The sequence below is a fragment of the Cervus canadensis genome, chromosome 16 (assembly GCF_019320065.1).
Source record: "Cervus canadensis isolate Bull #8, Minnesota chromosome 16, ASM1932006v1, whole genome shotgun sequence".
Classification (NCBI taxonomy): Eukaryota; Metazoa; Chordata; class Mammalia; order Artiodactyla; family Cervidae; genus Cervus; species Cervus canadensis.
In genome coordinates, this window is record NC_057401.1 from 14,345,636 (window position 1) to 14,363,155 (window position 17,520).

The 17,520-nt window shown below is 36.2% G+C and overlaps 1 protein-coding gene across 6 annotated transcripts in view; it reads right to left on the bottom strand.

The window, feature by feature from the left end:
• Positions 1–213: 213 nt before the first annotated feature.
• Positions 214–17,520, bottom strand: part of RNF180 (ring finger protein 180) — a 451,691-nt gene continuing 434,384 nt past the window's right edge. For all 6 annotated transcript variants that reach the window (XM_043489052.1, XM_043489051.1, XM_043489053.1 and 3 more), the window contains one exon: positions 214–1,255. In XM_043489052.1, the coding sequence (XP_043344987.1) occupies positions 1,056–1,255 (200 nt within the window). In that variant the 3' untranslated portion in view covers positions 214–1,055. The remainder of the gene's footprint in view (positions 1,256–17,520) is intronic.

The following is a 17,520-nucleotide window of genomic DNA, read 5'->3' on the forward strand; positions in this document are numbered from 1 at the left end:
TTTAGTTTTTTCACTTTTTCACTGGACTACCTACCCTGATTCTCTTTTGTACTGGGATAATTCAGATCTCCTTTTTAAAAAATATTAATATGGGAAAACTAATTCCAAGGAATACTGTAATAATAAAAATAAGCCAAGTTTTTGTTCTATAAACCCTTAAGCCTATTTCCAAAAATACTTATTCCAGACATAAAATTAGGTAATAACAATGAAAAAATTTAAAAGCCACTCTTTATTGTACATTTACAATATATTTGACAACCTCCAAGTTAAAAGAATCACTAAATTAATTACAGTTTAGACATGCATTGCTCTGAAAGTCAGTAACTTTTTAATTTCTTCTGGTGAGTAATCCTGCAATTGGAAAAGTGTTAATATAGTTTTCTAAGTCTTTGTTGGTGTGAATTAGTCTCAGTTTTATTTTTTTATTTTTCCCTTTTTTCTTCTGTTTGTGTTTACTATTCTATTCTTGTAATAGATTAAAATGTTGCACTAATGATATTATTAGGTCTGTTAAAAAAAAAAAAGTATAGTCAGCTGTGTCAGTAATAGAAAGGGAACGAAGGACATGGAGATCACCGGAAAGTAAAACTGAATACACCCTGCTAGATTAGTTCCCAGAGAAGATGGTTTATCTTTAATGTATATAACTTGCCTGAGAATAGGTGATGATTACTAAATAGTTTATGATTAAAGATAATATCTACTCGTATTATCATTTCATTTTGTGTTTTTAGTATTTTTAAGTGGAGGGAAAACCTCAGTCTTTACAATATGTGTAAATGTGACATTGTAAAATTAGAACCACAAATCCCAAATCAAGGAGAACTGTAAAATTAATAGTGCATTGTTGCTAAGTGCTAATAGATTAGATCTTAAATCAAGTTTAGTTTGTTACATGAAACATTCATAAATAAATCCATTCTCATATTTTCTATAAACACCAACATTTTATATAATACATTATAAAAACTTCAAAGCACATTTTAAAAATGTTTAAGTATTGTTATCTACATCATTTGTAATTGTGCAACAGTATTAAGGTATGAAAATTCCTAAAATGGAAAGAAAAAATAGCAAAGAAAGCAGAAAACAATGAACCCAATCACCCAGTTCACTGAATAAATATAGATGATCACCATATCCATGTCAAACCACCATCCACGGCTATCATCCTCAAAGTGCAGATAATCCATCCTATGTGCACCATGTGGAAACTGCCTTCTAGTAACTGGAGCTGCACGTCTGTGGAAACCTAGAAGATATATGAACATGCAATTTAAAGCCCATTAAATTCAGATGAGTGCTCAGAAAGGAAGCTGCATTATGAACATGAGTATCATGACCAGAGCTTTATCTTGATTTCTCAAGGCATATATTGTATTCCATACAGTTTTTCTTTTTAATGATAAGCAACTATCAGAAGTCTTTTTCAATTAAAGCTTCTAAGGGGGACAGTAAAATTAGCAAAAAGCATGGAATACGGAGTCAAGAGACTTCTTTTTTAAAAACTGAAGTATAGTTGTTCTACAATACTAGTTTCAAGTATATAGCATACAATTTAATGTTTTTATATATTATACTCCATTTAAAGTTATAATAAAATATTGGCTATATTTCCTGTGCTATACAATATATCCTGTAGCTTATTTTAATACATGGTAGTTTATACTTCTTAATCTCCTGCCTCCTCCTGTCTTCCTTCCTTGCCTATCCTCACTGATAACAACTAGTCTGTTCTCTTTATGAGTCTGTTTCTGTTGTGTCATATTTATTCATTTTAGTGTTTAGATTCCACATATAAGTGATAACATACAGTATTTGTATTTTTCTGACTTATTTCACTAAGCATAGTATCCTCCAGGTCTATCCATATTGTTGCAAGTGTCAAAATTTCATTCTTTTTTCAATGGCTGAGGAATATTGCATTGTGTGTGTATGTATATCCCATCTTTATCCATTCATCTGTTGATGGACACTAACATAGGCTATTGTAAATAATGCTACTATGAACACTGGGGTACATTAGTTCAGTTCAGTTGCCCAATTGTGTCCAACTCTTTGCGACCCCATGGACTGCAGCAGGCCAGGCCTCCCTGTCCATCACCAACTCCCGGAGTTTACCCAAACTCATCTCCATCGAGTTGGTAATGTCATCTAGCCATCTCATCCTCTGTCATCCTCTTCTCCTCCAACCTTCAATCTTTCCCAGCATCAGGGTCTTTTCCAATGAGTCAGCTCTTCGCATCAGGTGGCCAAAGTATTGGAGTTTAAGCCTCAACATCAATCCTTCCAATGAACACTCAGGACTGATCTCCTTGCAGTCCAAGGGACTCTCAAGAGTCTTCTCCAACACTAAAGTTCAAAAGCATCAATTCTTCGGTGCTCAGCTTTATTTATAGTCCCAACTGTCACATCCATACATGACTCCTGGAAAAACCATACATAGCTTTGCCTGGACAGACCTCTGTTGGCAAAGTAATGTCTCTGCTTTTTAATATGCTGTCTAGGTTGGTCATAACTTTTCTTCCAAGGAGCAAGCATCTTTTAATATCATGGCTGCAGTCACCATCTGCAGTGATTCTAGAGCCCCCCAAAATAAAGTCTGCCACTGTTTCCCCATCTATTTGCCATTAAGTGATGGGACCGGATGCCATGATCTTAATTTTCTTTTTTTTTTTTTGATCTTAGTTTTCTGAATGTTGAGCTTCAAGCCAACTTTTTCACTCTCCTCTTTCACTTTCATCAAGAGGTTTTTTAGTTCTTCGCTTTCTGCCATAAGGGTGCTGTCATCTGCATACCTAAGGTTATTGATATTTCTGCTGGCAATCTTGATTCCAGCTTGTGATTCTTCCAGCCCAGCATTTCTCATGATGTACTCTGCATAGAAGTTAAATCAGCACAGAGAAATATACAGCCGTGACATACTCCTTTTTCTATTTGGAACCAGTCTGTTGTTTCATGTTCAGTTCTAACTGTTGCTTCCTGACTTGCATACAGGTTTCTCAAGAGGCAGGTCAGGTGGTCTGGAATTTCCATCTCTTTCAGAATTTTCCAGACTTTGTTGTGATCCACACAGTCAAAGGCTTTGGCATAGTCAATAAAGCAGAAGTAGATGTTTTTCTGGAACTCTTACTTTTTAGATGATCCAGCAGATGTTGGCAATTTGATCTCTGGTTCCTCTGCCTTTTCTAAAACCAGCTGGAAGCTCACGGTTAATGTATTGTTGAAGCCTGGCTTGGAGAATTTTGAGCATTACTTCACTAGCATGTGAGATGAGTGCAATTGTGTGGTAGTTTGAGCATTCTTTGGCATTGTCTTTCTTAGGGATTGGAATGAAAACTGACCTTTTCCAGTCCTGTGGCCACTGCTGAGTTTTCCAAATTTGCTAGCATATTGAGTGCAGCACTTTCACAGCATCATCTTTCAGGATTTGAAATAGCTCAGCTGGAGTTCCATCACCTCCACTAGCTTTGTTCGTAGTGATGCTTCCTAAGGTCCATTTGACTTTGCATTCCAGGATGTCTGGCTCCAGGTGAGTGATCACACCATTGTGATTATCTGGGTCATGAAGATCTTTTTTGTACAGTTCTTCTATGTATTCTTGCCACCTCTTCTTAATATCTTCTGCTTCTGTTATGTCCATCCCATTTCTGTCCTTTATTGAGCCCATCTTTGCATGAAATATTCCCTTGGTATCTCTGATTTTCTTGAAGAGATCTCTAGAGTCTTTCCCATTCTGTTGTTTTCCTCTATTTCTTTGCACTGATCACTGTGGAAGGCTTTCTTATCTCTCCTTGCTATTCTTTGGAACTTTACATTCAAATGGGTATATCTTTCCTTTTCTCCTTTCCTTTTCGCTTCTCTTCTTTTCACAGCTATTTGCAAGGCCTCCTCAGATAGCCATTTTGCTTTTTTGCATTTCTTTTTCTTGGGGATGGTCTTGATCCCTGTCTTCTGAATATATCTTTTCAAATTACTGTTTTTGTTTACTTCAGGAATATATCCAAGAATGGAACTGGAGGACCAATTGGTAGTTCTATTTTCCGTTTATTGAGGAAACTTCATGCTAATTTACATTGTGGCTGTACCAATTTACATTCCTACTAACAATGTACTAGAGTATCCTTTTCTCCAAATTCTCATCAATGTTATTTGTGGTCTTTATGATGGTAGCCATTCTGTAGGTGTGAGATGATACCTCATTTGCATTTCTTTGATGATTAGTGATGTTGAGCATCTTTTCCTATTGGTCATCTGTATGTCTTCTTTGGAGAAATGTCTGTTCAGGTCTTGTGTATTTTTTAATTGATTTTTTTTTATATTTAGTTGTATGAGCTCTTTATATATTTTGGATATGAACTCCTTATTGGTTATGTAACTGGCAGAAATTTTAAGAGACTAATTTTGTTCTGTCATTTACTTGGGGCAAGTTAATTGATCTCTTTGATTTCAGATTTCTCATCTATATTATCTGATGATTTAATTAAAAACTTGTGAGGTTCATTTTTTTGATATTGAGCTGCATGAACTGTTTATAAGATTTAGAGATTAATTCCTTATCAGCTGTATTGTTTGCAACATTTCTTCCCATTCTGTGGGTTGTCTTTTCATTTTGTTTATGGTTTCTTTTGCTATGAAAAGCTTTTCAGTTAGGTCCCATTTGTTTACTTTTGTTTTCATTTTCATTATTCTAGGAGAAGATTGAAAAAGATATTGTGGTGATTTATGTTAAAGAGTGTTCTGCCTATATTTTCCTCTAAGAATTTATAGCATCTGGTTTTACATTTAGGCTGTTAATTCATTTTGAGTTTATTTTTGTGTATGGTGCTAAAGAATGTTCTAATTTCATTTTTTATATGTAGCTGTCCAGTTTTCTCAGCATCATTTATTAAAGAGACTGTCTTTTCTCCATTGTATAGTCTTGCTGTCTTTGTCATAGATTAATTGACCATAGGTGCTACATGGGCTCTCTAGCCTGTTGCATTGATCTTAATGTCTGGTTTTGTGTCAGCACCATACTGCTTTAATGACTGTAGCTTTGCAGTGTAATTTAAAGTCAAGGAACCTACTACTCAAACTCTGTCTTTCATTCTCAAGATTGTTTTGGCTCTTTGGGGTCTTGTGTCTCCATACACATTTTAAGAACAACCCATGAAAAAAATGAGCAAAAGACTTAAATAGATGTTTCTCCAAAGAAGACTTATAGTTGACCAAGAGGCATATGAAAAGATGCTCAACATCAGTAATTATTAGATAAATTCAAATACAAACTAAAGTGAGATATCACCTTACACCAGTTAGAATGGCCATCATCAAAAAGCCTACAGATAACAAATGCGGGAGGTGTGGAGAAAAAGGATCCTTTTTTACATTGTTGGGGCTTCCTTAGTGGCTCAGAAAGTAAAGAATCTGCCTGCAATGCAAGAGACCTGGGATCAATCCCTGGATTGGGAAGATCCCCTGGAGAAGAGAATGGCTACCTAGTCCAGTATTCTTACCTGGAGAATTCCACGGACAGAGGAGCCTGGTAGGCTACAGTCCATGGGGTTGTAAGGAGTTGAATACAACTGAGTGACTAACACACACGTCTACATTGTTGGTGGGAATGTAAACTGGAACAACCCCTATGGAGAACAGTATGGAGGTTCCTTAAGGAACTAAAAACAGAGCTACCATATGATCCAGCAATCCCACTCTGGAGCATGTATCTGAAGAAAAACATGGTTCAAAAAGATACACGCACTACAATGTTCAATGCAGTGCTGTCTACCATAGCCAAGATATGGAAGCAACCTAAATGCCCATCTACAGATGAATAGCTATAGAAGATGTGTTATATATACACAATAGACTATTACTCAGCCATCAAAAACAATGAAACAACGCCATTTGCAGCAAAATGGATCAGTTCAGTTCAGTTGCTCAGTCGTGTCTGACTCTGTGACCCGGTGGACTGCAGCACACCAGGCTTCCTCGTCCATCACCAACTCCTGGAGTTTGCTCAAACTCATGTCCATCGAGTTGGTGATGCCATCCAGCTATCTCAATCTCTGTCATCCCCATCTCCTCCTGCTTTCAATCTTTCCCAGCATCAGGGTCCTTTCCAATGAGTCAGCTATTCACATCAGGTGACCAAAGTATTGGAGCTTCAACTTCAGCATCAGTCCTTCCAATGAATATTCAGGACTGATTTCCTTCAGGATTGACTGGTTTGATCTCCTTGAAGTGTAAGGGACTCTCAAGAGTCTTCTCCATCCCCACAGTTCAAAAGGATCAATTGTTCGGTGCTCAGATTTCTCTATGGTCCAACTCTCACATCCATGACTACTGGAAAAACCATAGCTTTGACTATTACAGATCTTTGTCAGTAAAGTAATGTCTCTGCTTTTTAATACCTTATCTAGATTCTTTGTAGCTTTTCTTCCAAGGAGCAAGCCTCTTTTAATTTATGGCTGCAGTCACCATCCATGGTGGTCTGGTTCCCCCATCTCTTTCAGAATTTTCCACAGTTTGCTGTGATCCACAGAGTCAAAGGCTTTTGTGCAGTCAATGAAGCAGATTTTTTTTTTTTAAGTCTCTTTCTTTTTCTATGATCCTACGAATGTTGGCAATTTGATATCTGGCCCCTCTGTTTTCTAAACCCAGCTTGTATATTTGGAAGATCTCAGTTCACCTACTGCTGAAGTCTAGCTTGAAGGATTTTGAGCATAACCTTACTAGCATGCAAAATAAGGGCAATTGTATGGTAGCTTGTACATTCTTTGGCACTGCCCTTCTTTGGGATTGGAATGAAAACTGACCTTTTCCAGTCCTTTGGTTACTGCTCAGTTTTCCAATTTTTCTGACATGTTGAGTGCAGCACTTAAGAGCATCATCTTTTAGGATTTTAAATAGCTCAGCTGGAATTTCATCACCTCCACTAGCCATGTTTATATTAATGCTTCCTATTTACATGCTAATTATTTGCCCAATGACAACCAGGGTTTGGCTGACAAATAGTGAACTTTATTTTTTAGAGACCTAAAAAAGATAGGTTTTTTTTTAAGACATTAAAGGCTTTTTAAAGATGAATAATACGATATGCCAAAGCCTTTGACAGTGTGTATCACAATAAACTGTGGAAAATTCTGAGAGATGGGAATACCAGACCACCTGACCTGCCTCTTGAGAAATCTGTATGCAGGTCAGGAAGCAACAGTTAGAACTGGACATGGAACAACAGACTGGTTCCAAATAGGAAAAGGAGTACGTCAAGGCTGTGTATTGTCACCCTGCTTATTTAACTTCTGTTCAGAGTACATCATGAGAAAGGCTGGGCTGGAAGAAGCACAAGCTGGAATCAAGATTGCCAGCAGAAATATCAATAACCTTAGGTATGCAGATGACAGTACCCTTATAGCAGAAAGTGAAGAACTAAAGAGCCTCTTGATGAAAGTGAAAGAGGAGAGTGAAAAAGTTGGCTTAAAGCTCAACATTCAGAAAACTAAGATCATGGCATCTGGTCCCATCACCTCATGGGAAATAGACGGGGAAACAGTGGAAACAGTGGCTGACTTTATTTTTTTGGGCTCCAAAATCACTGCAGATGGTGATTGCAGCCATGAAATACAGATGCTTACTCCTTGGAAGGAAAGTTATGACCAACCTAGACAGCATATTAAAAAGCAGAGACATTACTTTGCCAACAAAGGTCTGCCTCGTCAAGCCTATGGTTTTTCCAGGAGTCATGTATGGATGTGAGAGTTGGACTATAAAGAAAGCTGAGTGCTGAAGAATTATTGCTTTTGAAATGTGGTGTTGGAGAAGACTCTTGAGAGTCCCTTGGACTGCAAGGAGATCCAACCAGTCCATCCTAAAGGAGATCAGTCCTGAGTGTTCATTGGAAGGATTGATGTTGAGGCTGAAACTCCAATACTTTGGCCACCTGATGCGAAGAACTGACTCATCTGAAAAGACCCTGATGCTGGGAAAGATTGAAGACAGGAGGAGAAGGGGACGACAGAGGATGAGATGGTTGGATGGCATCACCTATTCAATGGACATGGGTTCAGGTAAACTCCGGGAGTTGGTGATGGACATGGAGGCCTGGTGTGCTGTGGTCCATGGGGTCGCAAAGAGTCAGACATGACTGAGCAACTGAACTGAATATGATTATTAATGTTAGATCTACTGTCTACTAATGTTATCTGTGCTTATTAGTTTCAGTGGGTGGGGACAACACAATAAACTAAGCAGAAAGTATATATTCTGGCATATGCTAGTAACTCTGGTGATAAAGTTTCTGTAAGGCTCAAGCTTGAAGTCGATTCTGGTTCATTCTTTTTAATAACTCATTTAATAAAAACAAAAGTAATGTTGGATATTCTGCTCCAGATCAGGTTTCTTATTCTCATAGAAAGGTTGCATCTACCTGAGTTATCAGTATGGTTACTTAAAGCCAAGTTTCTTTGATCAAGAACAGTCTTAAATTATTGTTCACATGTGTTTTATATTCTATAACAGAAATTGTATATATTTTAAGGTGTAAAGTAGGATGATTTTATATATAATATATAGTGAGATGATTATTATAATCAAGCCAACTAACATATCCATCTCCTTTTTTGTTGTTTTGAGAGTACCTGCTGTCTACTTTCTTAGCATATATCCACTGTCTTTGCTGAGATACATGCTTCGTATATATTTTTTCCTAAAACCATGGACTATGTTTCATTTTGCTTGTTTCCTTTCCCATGCAGAAGAAGCTTTTTAGTTTGATATAGTTCTGCTTGTTTATTTTTGCTGTTGTTGCCTGACCTTTTGTGGTCTTATCCAAAAATAATGACTGGAAAGGCCCATGTCAAGGAGCTTATCCTGCATGGTTTCTCATAGAGTTTTATGTTTGCAGATCTTACATTTAACTCTTTAATCTATTTTGGAATAGATTTTTGTGTATGGTGTAACACGTGGATTCAGTTTCACTCTTTTGTGTGTGGCAATCCAGTTTTCCCAATGCTATTTATTGGAAAGAGTATCCTTCCTTTCCCTATTGTGAATATATTCCTGACCCCCTTACTAAACGTTAGCTGATTATGCATATCAGGATTTACTTCTGAGGTTCCCACTGTGTTCCATTGGTCCATGAGTCTATTTTTATACCAATGCCATACTGTTCTGATTAGTATAGCTTTGTGATATAACTTGATATCATCAAGTGATACCTTCTACTCTGTTCTTTCTCAAGGTTCTTTTATTTGGGATCCTTTGTGGTTCCATATAAGCACTGCTACCAATAAAGCTTGTGGTGGTGGTGGAATTCCAGCAGAGCTATTTAAAATCCTAAAAGATGATGCTATTAAAGTGCTGCACTCAATTTGTCAGCAAATTTGGAAAACCCAGCAGTGGGCACAGGACTGGAAATGATCAGTCCTCATTCCAGTTCCCAAGAAGGGGAGTACTAAAGAAGGTTCAAACCATCAGACAATTGCACTCATCTCCCATGCTAGGAAGGTTATGCTCAAAATCCTCCCAGTTAGGCTTCAGCCTTACATGAACTGAAAACTCAAGATGTTCAGGCAGATGGGTTTAGGAAAGGCAGAGGAACTAGAGATCAAATTGCCAACATTCTTGGATCATAGAGAAAATAAGGGAATTCCAGGAAAACATCTAACTCTGTTTAGTGACTACACTAAAGCCTTTGACTGTGTGGATCATAACAAACTGTAGAAGCAACAGTTAGAACCCTGTATGGAACAATTGACTGGTTCAGGATTGAGAAAGGAGTGTGATAAGGTTGTTTATTATCACTCTGTTTATTTAACTTATACACAGAGCATATCATGTGAAATGCCAGTCTGGATGAGGTACAACCTGGAATCAAGATTGAAGGGACAAATATTGACAACCTCAGATATGCAGATGATACCACCGTAATGGCAGAAAGTGAAGAGAAACTGAAGAGGCCTCTTGATGAGGGTGAAGGAGTAAAGTGAAAAAACTGGCTTAAAAGTCAATATTTTAAAAAACTAAGATCTTGGCATCTGGTCCCATCACCTCATGTCAAACAGAAGGGAAAAAGGTGGAAGCAGTGACAGATTTCCTCTTCTTGGGCTCTAAAATCACTGTGGATGGTGACTGCAGCCATGAACTTAGAAGGCAATTGCTTCTTGGCAGGAAAGCTATGACAAACCTAGACAACGTGTTAAAAAGCAAAGAGATTACTTTGTTGACAAAGGTCCGAATAGTCAAGGCTATAGTCTTTCCAGTTGTCGTGTATGGATGTGAGAGCTGGACATTAAAGAAGGCAGAGTGCCAAAAAATTGATGCTTTCGATCTGTGATGCTGGCGAAGATTCTTGAGAGTCCCTTGGAAACCAAGGAGATCAAACCAGTCAATCACAAAGGAAATCAACCCTGAGTACTCTTTGGAAGGACTGATGCTGAAGTTGAAGCTCCAGTACTTTGGCCACCTGATGCGAACAAGTGATTCACTGAAAAAGACCCTGATGCTGGGAAAGACTGAAGGCAGAAGGAGAAGAGGGCGACAGAGGATGAGATGGCATCGCTGATTCAATGAACATGATCCTGGGCAAACTCCGAGAGATGGGAGGGACAGGGAAGCCTGGTGTGCTGCAGCCTATAGGGTTCCAAAGTGTTGAGTGCAACTTCGCAACTGAACGACAATGTAAGTCTATACCAATTTTACAACTGTTTTTTTCTGTTTCTTTGAAAAATGCCATTGGTATTTTGATAGGGATTGTATTGAGTCTGTGTTTTGCTTTGAGTAGTACAGACATCTTAACAATAATTTTTAAATTTTATTTTTTATTGAAGTATAGTTTCCAGTTATATAGTAATATGTTATAGGCATACAATAAAGTGTCACAATTTTTAAGGCTACATTCCATATACAGTTATTATAAAATATTGGCTATATTTTTTCCATGTTGTATCCTTATATCTTATTTTATACCTTTCACTTGTAGTTTGTATCTCTTACTCCGCTACCCCTATATTAATTCTTTTAATCAGTAAATATGGAATAGCTTTTCATTTAGTTGTGCCAGCTTCAATTTCTTTCATCGATATTTTATAGTTTTCAGTGTTTACTTATGTAGATTAAAAACATGAAATTAAAAAGGAGATAAATGTTAAGTGGTATTTTAGAATAAATTTAATAGCCATATCTCAAAGAACTTTTTAATAATTTCTAATATTTTTGGTTGACTTGCTATCATATTTTTGATTGTTTTTATAGCTTACAAAAAACTTATACTAGAATGATGTGTCAGCTCTTCTATTTTTTTCTTTGCCTTATCAGTATTAGCTTCAATCTGATTTCTTTGTAGGATTATATTTGAGTTTCTTGTCTACTTTGTGTTGGTAGAGTAGCTGAAATTAGATAATATAGTCCAAAATTCATTAAACTGGTCAATGTAAACTTCAACATATTGCAACACCTTGAAAACTAATAAACTAATGAAGACCGTTATTTTCAGACTTAGAGTTTTCCTTGGCTAATATTACATACCATCATAACATGTTAATTAAGAATGCCGGTGTCAGTCCTCACTAATTATTAGTAAAGTTTAATGTCTGTTTGAATAAACATTACAGAAATTTTAATGTTATTTTCTCACAATCCAAAGGATTGCCTTGCACCTTGTGCATTCTATTTTGGAGACCATATCTAGGGGATTTCAATCCTAACAGCTTTTTACAACTATCTAACCACTCTTCTCTCAACTGTAGTCAAAACTTTAAGAGGAAAGGCACTTTTTTGTTTGTGTAGGAGGGAGGGGAAGTGGCAAGAGTTTTTCTCTTATTCAGATTATTCTAATACATTTCACTTGCTTATATCTCATGATTTTATTATCTTCATAAAACACAAATGTTCCAAAGAATTTTATATACCTTTTCTAAAATCTTTTCACAAATATAGACTGAAGAACAGGTAACACTGTTACTGGAAATTATCACCATTACTACTATACTTTAAAATATGTGATTTTTCTGTCTAAAAGGAGTATAGAGAGACCTTAGATTCTTCAGATGCAAAAGTCTCAGTTGGTTGGGTTACAGAATCATGCTGGTTCCACACTGCAGTCTCAGTTACTCTTGATATCTTGGTATAATTACTCATAGTGCCTCTTTTACTCTAGAAGTGTCCTTAAGAGTAGTAATTTCCTTTATTGATGGAAAGAGAGAAAAGGCAGTGCAGGAAGACTCTGAACTACAACATCTGAACACCAGGAGGCGATACTGACCCAAGTGGCTTATGCAATATGGTTTTACAGGAAAGGTGGCTAATGATCAGTATTTGATTGTTAATTTCTTCATGGCTTTTTTTTAAGTGGGGAAGGAGTGAGTAGGTATTTGTAATAATTTTGGAATTTTCACAACTGTAAACTGAATGAAATGATTATAATTTCTAAATCAAAACCAGACTAAAAGAAAATGACCTCATTGACGCTATTACTTAGTAAATATTAGATTATGACACTAAAAAACTGCTAGAACATTCATCATGGAGATTAACTGCAGATTCCACTGTAAAATGATGATAATAAAAGTACCTAGTTCATTGGGCTAATATGAGGATTAGATAAATTAATACATATAAATTAATACATGCTAAGCACATTCCTGACCAATACTAAAGTTTCAATAAATTATTGTTATTTTTAATTAATATTGTAACTGTTCCTTTCAATATGAAAAGCAGCTGATTTTCTCAGTTCTTGTTCTTCATATTATGTGTGTCTTTTGTGAATAAATCAATATATTTAGCATTGTTTGTTCAGACAAATGGTAAGAAACTGTCCTTCAAGTATGAGTTGATTTCTCTAAGGCAGTCGTTAACTTTAAATATACTGTCAGAATATCAGATAGTGAAACTATGGAAGATTAAAATTTATAATCTGATTCTATGTACTATCACTTAGAGGCTGAGGATTTAAAGATATTTTTAGACATGGTTCCTGTCTAAAGAAACTCATACTCTAGAACAGTTTATCAATCTTTTTTTTTTGTTTGTTTCATTATCACCCCTGTAAGGAGGACAAAAATAGTTAAATTAAAATTTATCTGAAGTATTCTAATCAGTAAATCAAATTAACTTAAACCTAATTTCTCTCTACTGAGAGAAATTTTAAATAAGGAATAAAATTTTTTTCAGGTAGGGTTGAGCTCGTGAGGGCCAAAAACTACTGTGATATCTAAGATTTTTTTAGTACTCCAAGAACCAGTTTTTGCCCCCATTAGAAGTGCATGGCCTAGGAGACAGCACACTTAAAAACATATAATAGTCAATGTATATATTATATGTAATCAGTTCATTCCAAAATTGGATTTGAATTGGAATTAATGGAGTGAGAAGTTTCTGCACCAGGAAATCCTCACAGACTTAAGCACACCTTACTATTTAGTGATAACTTGATAAAGTGAATTTGGTTTAAAGAATAGCCAGTGTTATTAGCACATTTTAACTATGGTATGTCAAGGTAAAGGACACTTTTCCACTACAGTGGAAACCATACTCTTCAAGGAACCAGAAAATTTGGAGTTTTGTGCCAATACTGAACATACTCATTATTTGATCAAGTCAAAACAGTTCCTCTGTATTGAGATACATATATTCATATGATTTTATCCTTTAATCTCTTAATGTGATGAATTCAAAAGTAGATTTTTTAAAATGTTGAACAATTTTAAAAAGATCTGTTACAGTGATGAATTAAGGTGATAGATCTTTTCAATGTTTCATCATTCCCTTAAATCCAGGATAAATTCCATGTGTTCATGGTACTGGTTTTTACACATTGATGAATTCAACTTCATTTATTTTATGTGGCATTTTTATGCCTATGTTTGTAAGGAAGATTGGTCTATAATTTTCTGCTTTATGCAATATTTGCTTGGATTATATCTCATGATTTTATTGTCTTCATAAAACTTGCTGGCAGTTAGGTGACAATTCTCTGTGGATCTCTGTGTGTCTGCATATCTTGCAAGCAAGAGACACCGACTGTCTCTGACACTGGCAATCTTGTGTTCTCTTTTTACTCTCAAAAATGGCCTGCATAAAATTAGAATTCTTGGTGGTTTGATAAATCTAACCTATAAAGCCTATTATCTTTTCAGGTGTGGTATAGAATTTTAAATATCAATTTCTTTAATAGTTGTTGGTATACTAATGTTTTCTAGTTATTCTTGAGTATGTTTTGGTAATTTTTATATAGCAGTATCCATTCTATTCAAGTTTTTAAGTGAATTAGACTAAAATTTCCCTGGCTGTGGTACATTTAGAGCTTTTCACAAGTATCCTGGTCTCCTAAATGCCTGGCTTATTTGCACTTCTCTGTCCTTATGATTTAGGCATGGCATGAGACTTGACAAACAAAAATGAATGTCCAAGGAAGATATTGTGTGTGTTGTTTCTGGGTAGCACATTCATCAGTTTGAGATGATGCAGCAGTCTCTCTCCCTCCTCCAGAACAATCTGTAATGTATCAGGCAGAGGCTGCTCTGTCATCCTGGGTCCTAAAGCTTAGGATGGTGTGGAGCAGAGCACACAGGGGTTAAGAGAGAAACTAATTCTGACTGGAAATAATGAAGTGACTTTTAGAATTATTAAAGAAAAGGATGATAATCACAAAGTTGAAACTGATTTGTTTTCTCACTGGGGGAAAAAAAAATGAATTTTGGACAAATTCATTGCATGAAATCAAAGAGTAAGAAAGAACTGTGAAGAAAATCTCCAAGTCACTATCAGATTTAGAAAGAATATAACGATGAACCAGCATTCCAGAATCTCACACAGGTACTTCTGCCTTTTCATAAATTCTATTTTGTCAAAACCGTTTTATCTCAGAAGGATTTCTCTTGTGTTCTAGAAAGCAAAGCATGACTTTTTCTCTGCAAAATATGGTTCACATTTATATTTGCCATCAAAGACCATAAAGTATTGTATTTTGAAGATTCAGAGGCAGAAAGACTGTCAACAATTATCTATTTCATTTTTATAATTTTAGTAACCTGCACAGTGCTTTGAGGATGGAATGTTTGCTTGCAGAATGTTCGTTGAGTGGATGGGTGAATGCCTGTATATAAGGATAGACTTCAGAGAACAGGATGAATCATTAGCATATTTTGAGAATGTCCCAAATCAAGCTTCTCAACTATATTTTCAGCATGTACTGAATATTATTATAAACATATTTGAAATACATTTTGTAGTTCTTATGAAAAAAATTCTTTAGAGGTCAATTCGGTTCAGTTCAGTCTCTCAGTCGTGCCTGACTCTCTGTGACCCCACGGACTGCAGCACGCCAGGCCTCCCTGTCCATCACCAACTCCCAGAGTTCACTCAAACTCATGTCCATTGAGTCGGTGATGCCATCCAACCATCTCATCCTCTGTCATCCCTTCTACTCCTGCCTTCAATCTTTCCCATCATCAGGGTCTTTTCCAGTGAGTCAGCTCTTCGGATCAGGTGGCCAAAGTATTGGAGTTTCAGCTTCAGCATCAGTCCTTCCAATGAATATTCAGGACTGATTTCCTTTAGGTTGGACTGGTTGAATCTCCTTGCAGTCCAAGGGACTCTCAAGAGTCTTCGCCAACACTGCAGTTCAAAAGCATCAATTCTTCGGCACTCAGCTTTCTTTATAGTCCAACTCTCACATCTGTACATGACTATGGGAAAAAACATAGCTTTGACTATACAGATTTTTGTTGGCAAAGTGATGTCTCTGCTCTTTAATATGCTGGCTAGTTATGTCATAGCTTTCCTTTCACGGAGCAAGCATCTTTTAGTATCATGGCTGCAGTCAACATCTACAGTAATTTTGGAGCCCAAGAAAATAAAATCTGTCACTGTTTCCACTTTTTCCCCATCTATTTGCCATGAAGTGATGGGACCAGATGCCATGATCTTAGTTTTCTGAATGTTGAGTTTTAAGCTAGCTTTTTCACTCTTTTCTTTTACCCTCATCAAGAGGCTCTTTAGTTCCTTTTCATTTTCTGCTATTGGAGTGGTATCATTTGCATGTCTGAAGTTGTTGATATCTCTCCTTGCAATTTTGATTCCAGCTTGTGATTCATCCAGCCCAGCATTTCTCATGCTGTACCCTGAATATAAGTTAAATAATGCAAGATGATAATATACAGTCTTGTCTTACTCCTTTCCAAATTTTGAACAAGTTTATTGTTCCATTTTCGCTTCTAACTGTTGTTTCTTGGCCTGCATACAGGTTTCTCAGGAGACAGGTAAGATGGTTTTGTATTTCCATCTCTTACAAGAATTTTCCACTGTTTGTTGTGATCCACACAGTCAGAGGCTTTAGCATAGTCAATGAAGCACATGTTTTTCTGGAACTCCTTTGCTTTGTCCATGATCCAAAGAATGTTAGCAATGTGATCTCTGTTTCCCCTGCCTCTTTGAAACCAGCTTGTACATCTGGAAGTTCTTGGTTCATGTACTGCTGAAAAAAAGGAGGTATATCCTATCCTTTATCTGTGATGGGACAGATGAAATATTAAAGCTTGGTGTTTTATTGTTTTGCATATTACATAGTAACTTTGATGTGTTAAAATTTGATTGACATAAGGAAGCCTTAGCAGTGGTGGATATTTTTAGTCACAAGCAGGTATACAGTTACTCTGTTAATAGACATGAAAAGTTAATGCAAAGTGGATTTTAAATTTCATTTTATTTTCTGTATCTTTAGGATCCCAGAATCAAACATTTATTAATCCTGCCAAATTAGCTTTTTATATAGAATAGATAAATATATATTGCAGACTGCAACATATTCTATAACACATGATTTACTTGGAATATGGTTTATAAAGTTATCAGGCTAGATTATATAACTCTTAACTGTTTTGTGTCTGTAACCAGGTATGAAGTGAGAATCATGTCTTTTTTAAAAGAGAGAATTTTTAACTGTGATAAAACACAAGTAACATGAAATTTGACTTTTCTAGTATACAATTCAGTGGCATTAATTACATTCACAAAGTTATACAATTATTGCCACTATTTATTTCTAAAAAAATTTTCCATTACCACAAAGAGAAACTCTGTAGCCATTAAACAATAATTCCCCAATTGCCTTACTCTCCTTTGCTCCTGGCATCTCTAATCTACTTTTCTGTCTCTATGAATTTGCCTATTCTAAGATATTTCATGGTCTGTCATGATAAAGAATATGTCTGCCAATATAGGGGACATGGGTTTGATCCCTGAGTCAGGAAAATCCCCTGGAGAAGGAAATGGCTACCCACTCCAGTATTCTTGCCCAGAAAATCCCATGGACAGTGGAGCCTGGTAGGCTACAGTCTGTGGGGTTGCAAGGAGTTAGACATGACTGAGTGACTAAACAACAACAAGATATTTCCTAGAAGTACGATCATACAATATTCATCCTTTATGCTGGCTTATTTCACTTAACATTTTAAAGGCTCACTGATAGTACATAATATATCAAAGCCTCATTCTTTTTTATGGCTGAATAATATTTCATTCTATGTATATACC